The sequence below is a fragment of the Stylophora pistillata genome, chromosome 2 (genome assembly GCF_964205215.1).
Source record: "Stylophora pistillata chromosome 2, jaStyPist1.2, whole genome shotgun sequence".
Taxonomy (NCBI): Eukaryota; Metazoa; Cnidaria; class Anthozoa; order Scleractinia; family Pocilloporidae; genus Stylophora; species Stylophora pistillata.
This window is the reverse complement of record NC_142520.1, coordinates 34,873,516-34,889,103: the sequence shown is the minus strand read 5'-3', so window position 1 is coordinate 34,889,103 and position 15,588 is coordinate 34,873,516. Positions and strand designations below refer to the sequence as shown.

Below are 15,588 nucleotides of genomic sequence, written 5' to 3'. Positions count from 1 at the left end.
TCAACGCTTCATTCACAGCTACAGCATCACAAGTATCAGAGTTACCGGGTCTCTACTGACAACGAGCACAACGTACACACTAATGTAGCAAACCATCATATTTACCTTCCAACTCATGTCATCATCATCGCTATAATCGTCATCTTCGTCCCTGTGAGGGGTGGTAATACGCCACAAGTTAAAGAACACAGCATATCACCGCATTCAGTTGAAATTCCTAACATTTGTCTTATTCAAACCTTCTCAGGAATCTTAACGCAGCTAAGCTTTCGTACATCCGTTAGCCCCTAGAGTGGCTGGCTCCCATCTAATTTCAACTTTACAATTTCAGCTCTGAATCAAGCATTAAGGTCGTGAAAAGAAAGAAAATGATCGCTAACTAAAGAAGCTCTCGATTGTTTGATAAATTCTCCATGTTAATACCACAAGAAATATGTGGAGAAAAGTGGGGAGAACATGCATACCGATGCTATTGTGTTAAGGGTTAAAATGGACCATGTCTCATGGATGTCTCACACATACTTATTCGCCAACCTAAAAAGCTTCGATGGTCGCATGAATTCTCTTTGTCGATACCAAAGGATATGTACAGAGTAGAGTTTGGAGAATATGGATATTGACGTTAGGGTGTCAAGGGGTAACACTTACTCCTCGTCGTCGTCGTCAAAGTCTGTTTCCATGTTTTCATCTTCGTCATCACTTCCATAGTTATAGTTTGGATCATAGCAAATGAACTCAAGGCAAAGCTCTGTAATCTGTGGAACACCAGATAATTAACAAATGGTAAACACCACAGCGTACACTATTGAGTTATGGATGCACGCGGGAGGTTGCTAAGCACGAAAGAAGCGTAAGAGTCGCTCGAGGCGACAGCCGAGAGCGACTCTAGCTTCTTGAGTGCTTAGCAAACCTCCCAAGTGCATCCATAACTCAATAGTGTACGCTGTGGTGTTTACCATTTGTTTTATAACATAACATTGATACATTGTAGCTAAAGAGTTCCCGTTTATTTAACAAATCTTACGCGACCAGAAAAAACAAGCGCGCGCGGAAAAATAGTCTTTGCATTTGCTCACGTCAGCAGCGTACACCCATGGGCAAATGGGGGACGCTAAATTGACCAATCAGAGCGCGCGCTTTACTTTGGTTATGTTATAAATACCGGTTATGCATGTACTTTACAACTTGTTAGAGTCATTTTCCATTGAGCAGGGCTCGACACCAACTCTTCAACTTACTAGCTAAGTGGCTAGTGACATCTTAGACGTTGCGACAATTTTAGTTTGTTCACTGGCCAAACTAGCTAGTGGAAATCGAAAATCATTAGCCAAACTGAATTTCTACGAGTGTGGCTAGTTGGCTACCGTTAGTGTCGAGCCATGATTGAGTGTCAAAAATAATTCAAGATTCTCCTTGGTTTTGCTTTACTTCGCTCTAAGAATGGTCTCAACGTAAAATTAAAACCAATCGTGACTCGACACACGCATTTTCCAAAGCTTTTGGCGATTCTCCCCTTTTTACTTTGAGTTCCAGTTGGCCAATCATTATTTAAAATTTGTAATAATAATTGGCCTTTGTTATTACTCTGGTTTTGGTATTTCGTCACCCAATCGAAACTACTCTTTATGGTGGGGTCAGGATAGAAACTGCCCTTAGACATAGTTTGAGGGTCACAAACTAAATTTTCTTGTTGTTTTAGTTGTTGTTTGCTTGTTTGTTTGTTTTTTAGTGGACTTAAGTGAGAACAAGAGGGTAAAAACTAGACGTGCCGCTTTAAAAGAGTGTTTCTCGTAATTTTCAAATAGAGAAGAGTAAACTGAAACAAACATTGCAGCAGCATTGCTTGACCAGGTAGTTAAAAGGTCCTTAAACTAAAGCATAGGTTAGTGTACAGTTTTGTGTTATGCTAAGATAAGACACCGTAACGGCTGAGCCTTGTATGCTATTGGAATCAATGGGTTAATCAAAACCTCGTTTAGCTTTTTTTAATCCCGAATTGACACCAACAACCTTCTGAACAACGGATTGTTTAGTAAAAGCAGGTGTTGTATATATATTTATCTCTGTATTGTTTGGGAAAGAGTAAAACATAAGTAAACTGCAATTACCTTTGGAATATAAGTGGTTACTTCTTTGGGACATCTGCATACAAACGACTCAAATGCCTACAAAAGAACCAAAGAGAGTCATACCTAACAACTGGCACAACCCAAGCATCATTCAAAGCACAATTCATGTGCAGTACATAAAGCTCTTGAAACTTTCTCAGTGCGATTGAATATTCCATTCATTGAAGTTAGTGATTGTCTCCCTTCAATGCACAATGTCAACACGGTGGGAAACGTATTCTAAATATTTTGCAGCACTAAGGGTTTTCTGTTACACTCTTTGACATGCAAGGATATTAAGTGGGGTGAGGAAAAAGGAAAAAGTAAAATGGTGAGTGTCAGCAAACTGATGTAGGCAAGAAAATTTTCAACGTTGTAGTAACAGACTTGCCTAAGTTCCTAACATGAACCTGTACGCCCATCTCATAATTATTTGCAAAGAGTCGGATAAATTTTTTTTGTAAAAAGGTTTGAACCAATATCATGGGCTACGTGGACTAAGAGTTACATTTATTTAACAATTAATACATTTTCTGAGACACATGAGGTGTGACCAAGAAATTGTAATTGTAGTAGTGCTCTTGGTAAAAAACATTATAATTTAAGATGTGTATATGTAAAGGAAATTATTTTTCATGTCGGCACGTTAAGGAAAGGGTCAAGACTAACCTGAATACAGTATTCCCTTAGCTCATCATCATTTTCAACTTTAGAATATTGCACTATCATGGGTATGATTCTTTCCAGATGTTCTCCAACTCTGTGACCTGCTTGACGGCTGAAGTCGATAAAATGTAAATGTCAAATGACAAACTGATCCTTACCGATGAACATCAATTGAATAAAATTGTAGAGAAAGCTGGGAGTTGCATCAAACAAAGCTTCATTTTGTTTTGTTTTTTTCCTTTGTTTTTTAGGCTTCTTTCTATGCAGTTTCTTCACTGAACTACAGGTGCAAATGAAAACCACATAAACTTAAAGGCTACTGTACACTGCAGAATGAAAGATGGATTTCTGTCAAAGCAATTCTTGTAATGGAGTTCCATACAACAGAATGGGACCTACCATATTGCTCCTATGCACTGAATAAAAGTCCTAGTTGTAGAATGCGAGGCATTTTGCTTCAGTTCAGTAAGCAAATGATCCATTAGTTCCACAAACAAACTGCTGTTTGCACTTAAAACAAGATGACCTACATTGAACACAATCAAGTCAAACAAGTTCAGTAAATTTTCTAAGAGAGATGAGCAGAGAGCTACATGTACTACCCTGTTAAGGGTGCCCTTGACTCCAACAGTGTTGTTCAAAAAGATTTTGAAAAGCCATTTGTGATACAAAGAAGGTGTCATCCTTCGGTGCTGAAAATGGAGCCGCTGGCACATGCTTTTCAGAGAGGACAGCAGTTTATTAGGACAGCCCTGTTCTAACAATGATTTCCAAGCCACGATCAGGGCAGCTGCTGTTTGAGAAAAAAAATCCTTGGATTTTATGCAACTCAGCTATACATCTACGTTACTAAGTTGTTTTCAAAATGACAACCTCCATGGTCAGAATTTTTTTTAAGACAAGTATGGAGCAGTCTGGTCACTCTGTGGAATCTAAATAATTATAGTGTACATAATAACCTTCTGTGCAATACATGGACCTTTTCATGACAGAGACAAAGATTGTCTGGTTTCTGGAGTGTAATTCAATTAGAATTTATGATGTTTACAGCATGAATTACAATTTAATGTGAATTCAAGGTAAACAGAAATGGTATTCCATTACCAAGTGCAATGATGGTTCTCTTTCTGACAGCGAGCCTGGCGCTTGTTAATTGTGGTAGCAGAGCTTGCTGAATAGACTGGTGATATGATACCAAGAGCCCTAAGAATGAATAATAGTTTATTACACAACTTGGGCAGTCAGAGGGCCAATAACTAAAATCAACCAATCAAAATGCTCTATTGCTGCTCCAATATTCTCTAAGTACACTGTCCCGAATGGTCCCGAATGATACCGCACTTGTGTCCCTTTGAACTTCAGTCGTATAATAAATATCTTATTAACCAAGCCTGCTCGGGACCGCACTGGAAGAATATCGGCCCATGGTCTTTTTTGTACGGACCGAGCTTAGCTCGGTCCGTACTGTCAAGACCTCGCGCCAATATTCTCCCAGTACGGCCCTCGTGCTTGGTTAATAAGATATATATTTTAACTGGCTTGAGTCTTACAGTGACTAGCGGACATAGGCAGGGAAAGGGATATAGGGGGACAAGTTTATAATGCAACCGTTGCTGTGACAGTGAGGGATATTGCAAGATAATTTGGCTTTATCAACCAAGTGGCCACTGCAAACAGTTTTTGTAGTTGACCTTGCAGGGCTCAACACTAGCTTTTCAACTTCCTAGCTAAGTGGCTATAGTGACAACTTAGATGGCACAACAACTTTTGTTTGTTTACTAGCCAAACTGGCTGGTGGAAATCAAAAACCACTCGCAAAAACTGAATTTCTATCAGTCTGTGGCTAGTTGGCTACTGCTAGTGTTGAGCCCTGCTTTGCAAGCATTAGTCCTTCGTATCGCCACATCGGTTTGAGGTGAGTGGTTTTCTTTTCTATCTGTATGATCCCCTTTATTGACAGTACTACAACTGACTTCATTACAAGAATGTACACTTAAGATGCACAGCATTAACACTTAACTTTACACCCTAACATTAACATCCATATTCTCCACAGCCTTTTCTACACATTTCCTTCAGGGCCAACAAGGAGAATTTGTTTGACAATCGGGAATTTTTCAAGTTAATGATCATTCCTTTATTCTCATGATCTCAGTTTTACTGAAAGGAGAAATTAGATGCTGGCCCTAACCTGACTCATAAATTTCAATTGAATCTTTTTCTCCCACAATTATCCACTGGTAGTAATCTGTACAACTTTCACATTCCAGGAGCATTGTTTAACTCACCTCCAAACCTACTCAACAGATCACCAAGAATATCCAAGGCCTCAAGCTGGACAGAAATATCAGTGCTCTGACATACAAAAAAACAGTGGTAGTACATATTAGGGCTTACATGAATGATGGTGTTCCTGCTTTTGACAGTATAAAACACATAAAATCTGATTTGCATGAAATAATGTTAGCATGTAACATTATAATCAAGAATATTCATTGAAAGCGCATTTTCATGTTGACAATGTAAAAAATTGTGAATCAAATTTTTCTCAGGTTCATAAATTGGTGGACCAATCTAAATATTTTTTTTTTTTGGTGCATCTTGGACTAATGGTAATGCATGTAAGTCAATGTAAACTGTACATGCAAAAACTGTACACCTTTTTTCTCAAAGAAGTCTGAGAAGATCAAATTTAAACAGGAGAAATTTTTGAACACCACTATACAGACTTGTAAATTAAAGTAAGTCAACCAATAAGACCAAATGATCTCTCTAAAAACTCAGGGATTTCAGTAGTAACCAGCAAGTGGTGAATTCCAGTAGCTACTCTCCACAACAGAGCCAGCTACTATGGCCATTCCACCTCCCGGTTTTTGCGGGTTTTTCAGAAAACATTCAATAAAGTGTTTTTTGTTGTGATATTTTGTCTCCTTTGTGGTTGTTGGGTGATTTCTTGTAATGAGTTCTACCAATTCAATCACATCAATAACACAGTCAGATCACTGTGCACCATGTTGAAAGGACAGAAGAGAAGGACTGGTGACAAATCTGCCTTGATTATCCCTGAAGTGTCTTCTGCCTACTTATGTCCTAATATATGCCTAGTTCCATCATAAAACCTCATTGAGTCAGCTTTCTTAAAAAAAAAAACACACACACAGTAAGCCCAAGTACCCATAGCTGGCATGTACCAGAAATACCATATCAAGATATTATTCTCTTTTCAATGTACCATACACAAGTGTATTGTTTAATGATATACATAAATGAGAATACAGGAGGTATAATTTTGCAATTGATATCCATTTAAGGGAGAATACTGCCTGTATTTCTTAAAACAGTTACCTTGGAAATAGCATTTGTCAGTCTTCCAGTTATTCTACGGCAGATGTTGGCAGCCAATGAAGATGAAGCAGGGGGTAATTCACCAATAACTGTCTTCAAACCTACAAAGATGAGTACAATGTATGACCATTCTATCCTTTACACCTATACAGGAAAGTTCCTTTAAAAAGATGACCTTTCAGTGTTGTATGTAGTATTGAATAGACACAGTAAGCCATTTTTAAGAGTAGAGCTTTCTTGTAGACATCAAATCATTTCTACACACTGTCTGTTTTTACACAGTAACTGTTAAATTCACCAAGGCTGTTGAAGGGATGGTAATGTGAGGGGAGCAAAAGTTAGCACCAACAAAAACCAGGATAGTATTGTAAAAGGGTTGAGACATCTCATTTGAGGAATATTGCCTTTTCAACAATTGAAAATAGATGCTTCAGTGCTGAGTGTCACCTTTAGATGAATTCAGTCCCCTGTGCAAACCTTCAAGTACTATTCCTATACTTTTTTATTAACTGAATGATAAATTTATTTCCCAAAGATGGCAATTTTTCTTGCTCCACAGGTGTTAACTTGTAGAAGATGCATGTTTTCTGTGCAAATACAAAGTTCATGCATGCATACACAGAGTGTGCTGGTTGTAAACTGCTTACCAATACTTGAAATGTCCCTCAGTTGCTCATTGTCTGATAGCATGTTCGAGCAGAGTGAATCAACTATGGTTTCCACATGGTGTTCCTTAACTTTGCCGACCAAAGGGCCAAGGCTAGTGATGGTAAGTACATGTACATTGTAACAGCAATACAACACTTCAAGTTTGATACTGACAGTTACATGTGTACTACACTGTACATAAACCTGCTGTACATGACTGTAAATATTAATGAACCTTTGGTAATGTAAAGAGAACAGTACAGAGAACATACACAATGATTCTGAGGTGAAGAAGAAGAAAAGAAGATCACAGGGAAAAAGAAAAGTGAAGCAAAGAGGAAGCAGAGGAGAAGTTTACAGATGGGAAAGAAAAAAGGAAGAGGAGAAAAAGCAAAGTGGGATTCAAAGGAAGATAACAAGTACTGATACTGTATACATATACACTGTACCACAAGACATGTTATCAAAATGGCAGAGTTTTTATCTAATAATAAGAATCAGAATACACCCTGTAGGTAACAGAAATCCAAGAATATGTTGAGGAGGTTGTGCTTGCCAAACATGCTAGATATGGTACATGTGGTTGGTGGATTTTGCCAGCTACCAGTTCTTGATGAAAACTTTGAATGAAGGTAACAATTAAATGACTGCATAACAAAAATTCTGATGAATCTTCCACATAAAAACAGATTTAATTTCAATTGGATTAGTGAAAGCATAATTCTACTGAATTTAGTCACTATGTCAGCGAGAAGTGCAGTTTGGCCGCTGTAGCTGTGAATTTTCATTCTGGATCAGGTCCAGAAGTTTTATGATTGAATTGAAAATGTTAATTTTCTGCAATGTTTAGCACATCAGACCACTCAAACAAGACAGAAAGATAGTCACCATTTAACGGCAAGGTTCTGTACTTCACCATTCTTATCCTCGAGCAATTTCAAAAGCATTTGAACAACCTAGAATAATCCAAAAAAACATGGTTACAAATGATTACAGATATGTATAAACTGACAATGAAAGAAAGAAAAAGAAGTACAGAATGATGTACATGAACAATGTATACACACTTCTGCATTTTCATGCATTGTAATGCAGAAGGGGTATTAAAATTCAATTAAGTCACTTTATGTACAAGTCATTTGTATCTGTGCCAGTTCGATCTTTACATCATAATTATTATAGTAGTGCTGTACAAAATTTTTTTTCTGGTTGTACTGCATCTGTGAATTTTAATTACAAACTACATCAAGATTATGCCATCACGCTAATTTTTTTCTTGATTCTTGCTATCCTTTTGATTGAAGGCATCTCACAACTTTAAGAAGATCACTTTTCTAGCCAGGGGGTAGGTACTGATTGAAGAAATTTTGGAGATCCTAGCATTTTTCCATAGGATTGCGATCTTGAAATAAGTCAGGCTTAGGGCCTGGAAAAAATAAGTTTTGACAGAGTAGATTGTTTTGATTGTTAATAAGTTGTTAATAAATTGTTAATAAGTTTTGACTGTTAATGCTCCACCAACCTTCCTTTCACTGTCGTCATCCAGTTTTATGGAATCTTTCTGAAGTTCAGCCATCAGGTCGTTTGTTGCCATGAACCTGAAGTCCTTGTCACTGGATGTCATCTAAACACAAGCCAAAGAGCCACATTTAGCACAAGAACACATGCATCAATAAATCAATACTATGATAATTCTAACTGTGTAGGAAAAGAAATGACTACAAATAGTGCTCTTTCAGAAGTCTTTTCTTACTATCGTTCTATCACCTTTGTGTTTTCTTTAACCATTTATGCCGAAAAATTGTTTCTTGTATTGTTTCTGTGTAAATATTTTTGAGTTTTTAGTATCTCATTAGCATTTTAACAATCGAACTTAACTTTTTTTAATGATTTTAACTTGAAAATGACTGCAGAACCATTGAAATGTTGTTGCTTTTTAACTTTAATTTTCATGATGAAATCCCTTTCCAGAAGATTTAAAACACTCATTCTATTTCTTTCCCTTTTCACAACCATTTTGGATGGACTTAAAATCATTCTGGTATGAAAATATACCAGAACAAAGACAATACTTAATCTTTGAATGAAATAATTGTAGGCTTCTGCAGGAAAGGTCTTGACTTTTTTAGGTATTGTATTTTGTTAGGAAAGTCTGTAATTTCCCAGTGCAGGAGAACCCATAAAAAAACCAGTTTAAAATCTATTTCAGGTTATGTTGCACAAAAAGTTTGAACCGGAGTTGTACAAGTATATTGTAAGAGGAAGAGCCAGTTTTTTTAAACAAGGTCTACCCTAAACTGCAGTTTTACCTAGGCAGTGTGCCTCAGGTATTTTCTAATAAGGATTCAAATTAAATAAAATACATGTCCTTCCACTGTTAGCTTTTGATCATTTGACACTGTTCATTAACTGTCATAATTTAATTTATTTTCAGTTTTAAGCAAAGCAAAATACTTTTTGCATATTATTCCCAGTGATCTTTTTCCAGCTTGTACTATGTGCGTATGTGTATCCATTTAGCTATCCATTTATCATGGGACATTATTCTAGTGTGTAAACTACAACTATTATAACTCAGCAATCCCTAGGAGGCTTCAAGGTTTAAAACTTAGCTTTGTTTGTCTTTGGACAAACCCTCCAAGCTCTATAGAGCACACATGAATACAACTTTTTTTCTCTAAAATAGGCTTAAAGAACTACACAGGACAGTAGTGAGAAAACATGTGAAAACACTTTGTGAGAGGGAAAGCATTTCTTTAACACTATTCAAAAGCAATTTACTTGTCTTTCACAGAGAAAGTTTACAATGCAGATAAAATTTTCTTTAAAAAAAAAAAGAGTGGGAAGGCTATTTCAGGAATGTTCATGGATTGTTCCACCACAAGCACCTACAGCTGTACTTTCACAGAGATAGGAGTCTAGGTTAACACAACTCCGTTACAAGGAAAGAAAAAAACTTAAAAAACACTTACATATGCCAGATGTTAAAAGGTACAGATGTTATTAAAAAGAAACACACAAACAAACTGAGTAAAACAGCTGCCATAATTCCTAGCAGCATTATTATTTTCCATTCCCACAACTGAAAGCTAATTCACACCTGAAAGCTAATTTTACCAAGTGGGAAGGCTATTTCAGCACTTTTCTTAAAATAATTGTTCCACTTCAAGCACCTACAGCTGTATATACACAGAGATAAGAGCCTAGGTAAACAAAACTCCACACAAAAGAAAAATAAAAAACCTGAAACACAAACAACAAACAACAACAACAACAAACTTTATTCATTAATTCACAAATTACAATTTCATGTTAGCTTCCACCCGCATATAGAAGAGCCTTAAATCGAGGCAGTGGAAGAGACGCAAGTTTATAGAGAGGAAAAGACAAAGACATTTTACAAACAGTACCAGCTGTCACAAAATGAAATTATAATGGTATCCGTTTAAAATATTATTAAGATACAAAACGGCAACATGAATTACACAGAATAAAAGTCAAGTCATGTTTCAGAGCTATCTAAATTTTAGTTAATTGGTGCATAATTTTGGTGATATCAAGGTAGTCATCAAATTTCAATAACACTTCAAAGAGTTTATTCCTTAACTTTTTCCGAAGGTGGATTTTGGCAATTTTCTCATATCTGAGGGTGGAGAATTCCAGATTTTTGGACCAATTCTTAGGAAACAACTATGCATTTTTTCAAGCCTTGAGTGTTTGGTATAAAAATTATCGTTGACAGAAGATCGGGTAGGATACGAGTGCACCTCAGAAATCCTAGTAAATGCTCGCTTAATATTTTCAGGAGCATGATTGTTAGCAATGTCCCACATGATATTACAAAGACAAAGAAATACGTGTGATGCACGATCCTCGCAGTAGAGAGTGCTATTTATGCAATAGCGAAAATCAGACCTGAAAAAAATCAGGCCTGTACGAGATTCGAACCACTGACCTCTGCAATACTAGTGCAGCGATCTACCAATTGAGCTAACAAGCCAACTGGGAGCAGGCCGTTAAGTTGATTCGTATATTCATTGTATCCAGAGACAATCAAAGTAAATAAATCAATCAAAATAAAAGGAACAATCAAAAGGACAATCGAAAGGACAATCAAAATAAAGAAAGGGGAAAGACATTCAATTTTAGGAAAAGTGGAACAGCATGTTGCTTATATAATCTTTAAAGTAACTCAGGCGTAGAGCTCGCTTTTGAATTAAAAGTAACTTATTTAAATAAGATTTGGGCGCAGAGCACCAAGTACAGATGCCATAATAAAGATAAGGACTAAGACTTACACCAAATGTAAAATGTACGGATGCCATTAATTAAAGAAACAGAGCCAAAGAGCTGCCACAAATCCTAGCTTTTTGTGGCATTAAAAATTTAACCTCCTCACACCTAAAAGCTAATTTTACCAACTACAGAATTCCCAAGCCTTGTACATTGAGCATTAGACTTGTGCAGGCAAATTCAATCTTATGCTCTCACACTGAAATCATCATCTCTCTAAAATCTTTAAAAGTTCAAATAAAATTTTTGATTTTGAGATAGCAAAGAGATGATCTAGTTACTGATAAGTACTAATAAAATCAATATCCCGTTGTACCCATTTCAAACACTATCCAACAGTGGAAATTCTCTCTCAGAACAAGGGAATGCACATTATAGCTACATGTATGTCATTCTTTGGATGGATGGATGGATGACCTTTATTTAAACACAATAAAAATTTAAAGCTATAAGCTTGTGGGGTCGTGTATTTATGATTAAGACATGAATCCTAATGTAAATAAAATGTTGAAATATTGACAAGATTGGTAACTAGTGCATTACGAATTATACATTAAAATTATTATTAATTTTTTTTAAGAGATAAAATCATTACTGAATAGGTATAATATCACCAAAATATACATAAATAATCATCAATTATATATAAAATCTGCATTTCTATGCCGTGTTGTTGAGGAGGAGGTAGTCTCGATTTGAAATCCTTAAAAAAATCTTTTGTTCTTATCAGATATCGATCTTTGTCGCTCAGATGCGATGTTCCACTCTCATTGAGACAAATCGTATTCCACAGAACGGTGCCTCTGTTCTTTCAAAATTTTCCAGGGGAGCATGCCTCCTTACTCCCCCCCCCCCTTCTCCACGAAGGTGATGCTACAGTGTGGCAGTCAAAGGCTATAGGGTCAAAAGTCCTTCTCTTTTCCCTTTAAGGCAACCTCTGGGCTCTGCAGCTGATAACCAAACTATTGTTTTGTTTATTGACCTTGCACTGTTATGTTGGAACTAGTCTTCGCAATTCCCACTACAACATATTAAATCGGTCAGGAGAATACGAGAACTAATCATCCCAGACAATTGAGTAACAATCTACATGTACTGCACATCGCCAGTAAATTAGCATGGAACAAATTATCCATGCAACATAATGGATATAAGCCATTTCCTCAACACAGATTTATCTATATTCCTCTTTGCTCCAGTCATTATAACTATACCTAAGTGGCAAGAGACATACTGAGGAGAATACTGTCAGGCTGTCATGAATTAAGAGGCGCAAGCTAAAAACGACGTCTTTTGCAGTTGTGAGCTCGTATCTACCCAGTTCCAAGGAAAGGTACATTAACAGAAAATTATCATATATCAACTCCGAGTTGTCGCTAAATTGGGATTTTCCATGCATGCGCGAACAATAATCGAAGCTGTGCGTTTACAATTACTATGTAATCTGTTTGACATTTCTCTTTTTGTTTCCGAGATCACAAATACACCAAGTCATTTCCCTCTTCCAGCGCTTACTTTGCAATAATTCAAAAGGAAACCGTCCTTTCCAAAAAGCTTACACCTTTCTTATATTACAAGTCGGCATAAATAATCGATTCAAATCTTGCACTGTCAGTTACCAGCGATGGATGGGATCACGGATCATTAAAACCTGCATCCACACGTAAGCAAACTAAAGTGAAAAGTTTGCCATCATTCAGGAAAGTGAAATAATTCAAATGCACCTCACCTTGTCCAAAAGAGACGCTATGTGGTAAGGTGAAGTCGACATGTTGAAAGTTCCACAAATGACAGTTTTCCGCGGCTACAAACTTAAGACCTTACGAGGAACTGTTTTATCCCCTTCCTCGATCTCACTTAACACGCCTGCCTTCTTTACAAACCGCTGGTCACTCACCGACTCGTTGTCTCAGAATTACTCAAAAAAGCCTGGGTCTCAGTACGACCCACTCACGGACCGTTCGGAAAACACCCGTAATTATTTCGATTGTAATAAAGTTTGCAGCGATGAAATAGCACGTGGGATGAGAACAGCTTTTCCGATAATCTTTTTTCAGAAGGGTGCAAATACAGCTGTACGTTATCGGACTAAAATATTTCGTAGCCAAGTGTAAACGTAAGGAGCTGTTCGCGGGCGGTCTGACTCATGCGAGATCCAAAGGGCGAGGTGACGAAAACGAGACCGGGAAATTTTGTGGAGTTTACAGCAGTGACATCTGGTAGACCGGTGTAGCACACCTCTTTTTATTGTTTAGGATCCAAGACAAATGGTTAAAACCTTTACCTTCAGTCTGCACTTTGCTTTTTTGTAGCTGTTTTTCTTCTGTTGTTGGTGTTGTTGTTCCCGTTCAGGGTCTGTATCATCCAAGAAATGTAAAGTCTACAAGGGTTTTGGGTAGCCTGAGGGACTTGAAGTCAACAAAGGGGCTAGGGTCTTGGATGAATGGCAGAGTATGCACATAATGGCCAAGGTACAGAGGAGGTAGGGGGTGGGGGTGGTAGCTCCGGCAAGATCGCACGACTCGCTTTTGGACCGGTCGAAATATAACTTAAAGCACAGAAATATTTTTCATAGAAAACGACATGTGGAAGGGAGATGAACCTTTTTTCTGGCGCGTTTTTGACATCAAGCGAAAAGGGACATTGTCTTGACATTTGTCAATGATTTCTACAGACAAAGGATCTGCTGTTGGCACAAGGAATTCCGCCTGCTCTCTTCCCTAAGCTCAAAAAATTAGTTTGAGCTCCCATTTAAAATAATTGAGCCGATCAAGCATACCGCGCATTCCTTGTGAGTTGGCTGTTACCAAATTACTTTCGAAAATCATTAGGATTAGCATTTGCGTGCGAATTTGGAACCACGGAATTTAAATTCAGAAAAGTTCAAATTCCCAAAAGCACCAGTTGCAGCAACGAGAAGTAATTGTGGGTACTCCTCCAACCTCGTTCTCAGGGATTTCTTAGTCAGGTTTTACTGAAATGGCTGTCGGCTTTTAAGGTGGTGGCCAGACCTCCACCGAGAAAACCCTGGGAACGCAAATGGCTTCCCTGCTGGAAAGGAATCTACCAATTTTCTGGTATCTATTCCCACTCTCCCTTGGAAAGAGTTCCCCCTAACAGAAACGCATTTCGCCATACCCAACTACACAATAAACCAGCCGGCCTATAATTAAGACCAAGAGATTTCTCTCTCGGCTAGTACCTTGCACTATTATCCAGCCACCATTTGTAGAGTACAAGTAACGCCCAAAACGAGTACAAATATCACGCCGTATTTGTAATCTAGAGAACCGGTTAGACAGGTTTTCTCGCATCGCGCAAGCGACGACTGGATTGAAGTTGCAAAAAAAAAATGGCGGACAATTTAAATCATTTTTCTCACGACGAAGAGTCGGAATGGCTGAAGAATATTGATCCAAGTTTACTAGATAAATCGAACGGAGAAAAGTAGTTAGACAAAATGAAATTTCATCCCTTATTGAAGAAAATAGAAACAGCAACACGACAACGCGCCAATTCTGTTTCGCTTCGCATACTTCTGTCACACACTCCCCGTAAATAAATATCCGCGAAATTCGCCCGCACAGATATAACAATTTGGCGTGTTGGATAATAAATAACTTTTTAGACGTTTTGGTGTGTCGTACCGCTGAGCATTTTTGCTCGCTATTTGTATTTTGACGAGCCGTAGAGAGATTCAAAATACGGCACAACTCATAAAAATACTCAGCCGATACTATACAACAAAACGTCTACTAAGATATATCAATTTTGGGTCCTGAATGTTATTGGTTAGTAATCCGAGTCTCCTTTAGAAGAAAGCCAAACTGAAGAAAACACCATGTGCGTTAACCCTTTACATGCACCCTAACATCAGTGTCCATATTCTCCATACTGTTCTCTATACGTTTCCGTTAGTACTGACAGGGAGTATTCGTTTAAAAATCGAAGCCACTCAGGTTGGCGATCGATCATTTCTTTTATTCTCCTGTTCTTAAAGGAGCACGGCCAACTTATCTTCGGTCAGCGGTCACTCCCATTGCGACGTAATTACTCAACACACTTTTGTATTTATACGGAAACCTCGTGAAATAGTCTTAGTCTTAGTGTTATAAAAAGCAATATATACGATCAAAATACTGTTTTCGTAAATTAGCCACGAGCACGGCACGTCAAATGAGAATCTCCAAACTCGCGCCAGTCTTCTTGAATCTGGCAAGTGATTACGAAAATTAATGGCGGAACAGTTTTCAAATCGTAATTTCTCGCCCTAGAATCGACTTTCAACTAAAATTATTATTGAAAAGGCTTTATTAATCGCTAAAAATTCATATTATAATGAAATAACTGAATTTTTCGGGTTTTCAAATTATTATAGGGCGTTCCATCAGAGTGCTCCTTTAATAAACAGATTCAGAAGCATTACTGTAAAGAGAAACTAGATGCTGATCACTCTTAGAGTCCAATGGTTAAACATTTTCCGGATAAGGGGAAGCAAACTTTAAACTCTCCCTGCTCCAACACAAAA

At 37.5% G+C, this 15,588-nt stretch overlaps 1 protein-coding gene across 1 annotated transcript in view; it reads right to left on the bottom strand.

Annotated features, from left to right (window-relative positions):
- Positions 1 to 12,934, bottom strand: part of LOC111334566 (cullin-associated NEDD8-dissociated protein 1) — a 31,099-nt gene extending 18,165 nt beyond the window's left edge. Inside the window, exons 1-12 of the mRNA XM_088747162.1 lie at positions 12,790 to 12,934; positions 8,290 to 8,391; positions 7,656 to 7,723; positions 6,767 to 6,879; positions 6,120 to 6,220; positions 5,063 to 5,129; positions 3,879 to 3,977; positions 3,174 to 3,300; positions 2,778 to 2,886; positions 2,109 to 2,165; positions 649 to 755; positions 106 to 151 (exon numbers count right to left, since the gene is read on the bottom strand). Coding sequence (XP_088603288.1) covers positions 106 to 151; positions 649 to 755; positions 2,109 to 2,165; positions 2,778 to 2,886; positions 3,174 to 3,300; positions 3,879 to 3,977; positions 5,063 to 5,129; positions 6,120 to 6,220; positions 6,767 to 6,879; positions 7,656 to 7,723; positions 8,290 to 8,391; positions 12,790 to 12,831 — 1,038 coding nt within the window. The 5' untranslated portion in view covers positions 12,832 to 12,934. The remainder of the gene's footprint in view (positions 1 to 105; positions 152 to 648; positions 756 to 2,108; positions 2,166 to 2,777; positions 2,887 to 3,173; positions 3,301 to 3,878; positions 3,978 to 5,062; positions 5,130 to 6,119; positions 6,221 to 6,766; positions 6,880 to 7,655; positions 7,724 to 8,289; positions 8,392 to 12,789) is intronic.
- Between the last annotated feature and the right edge of the window lie 2,654 nt (positions 12,935 to 15,588).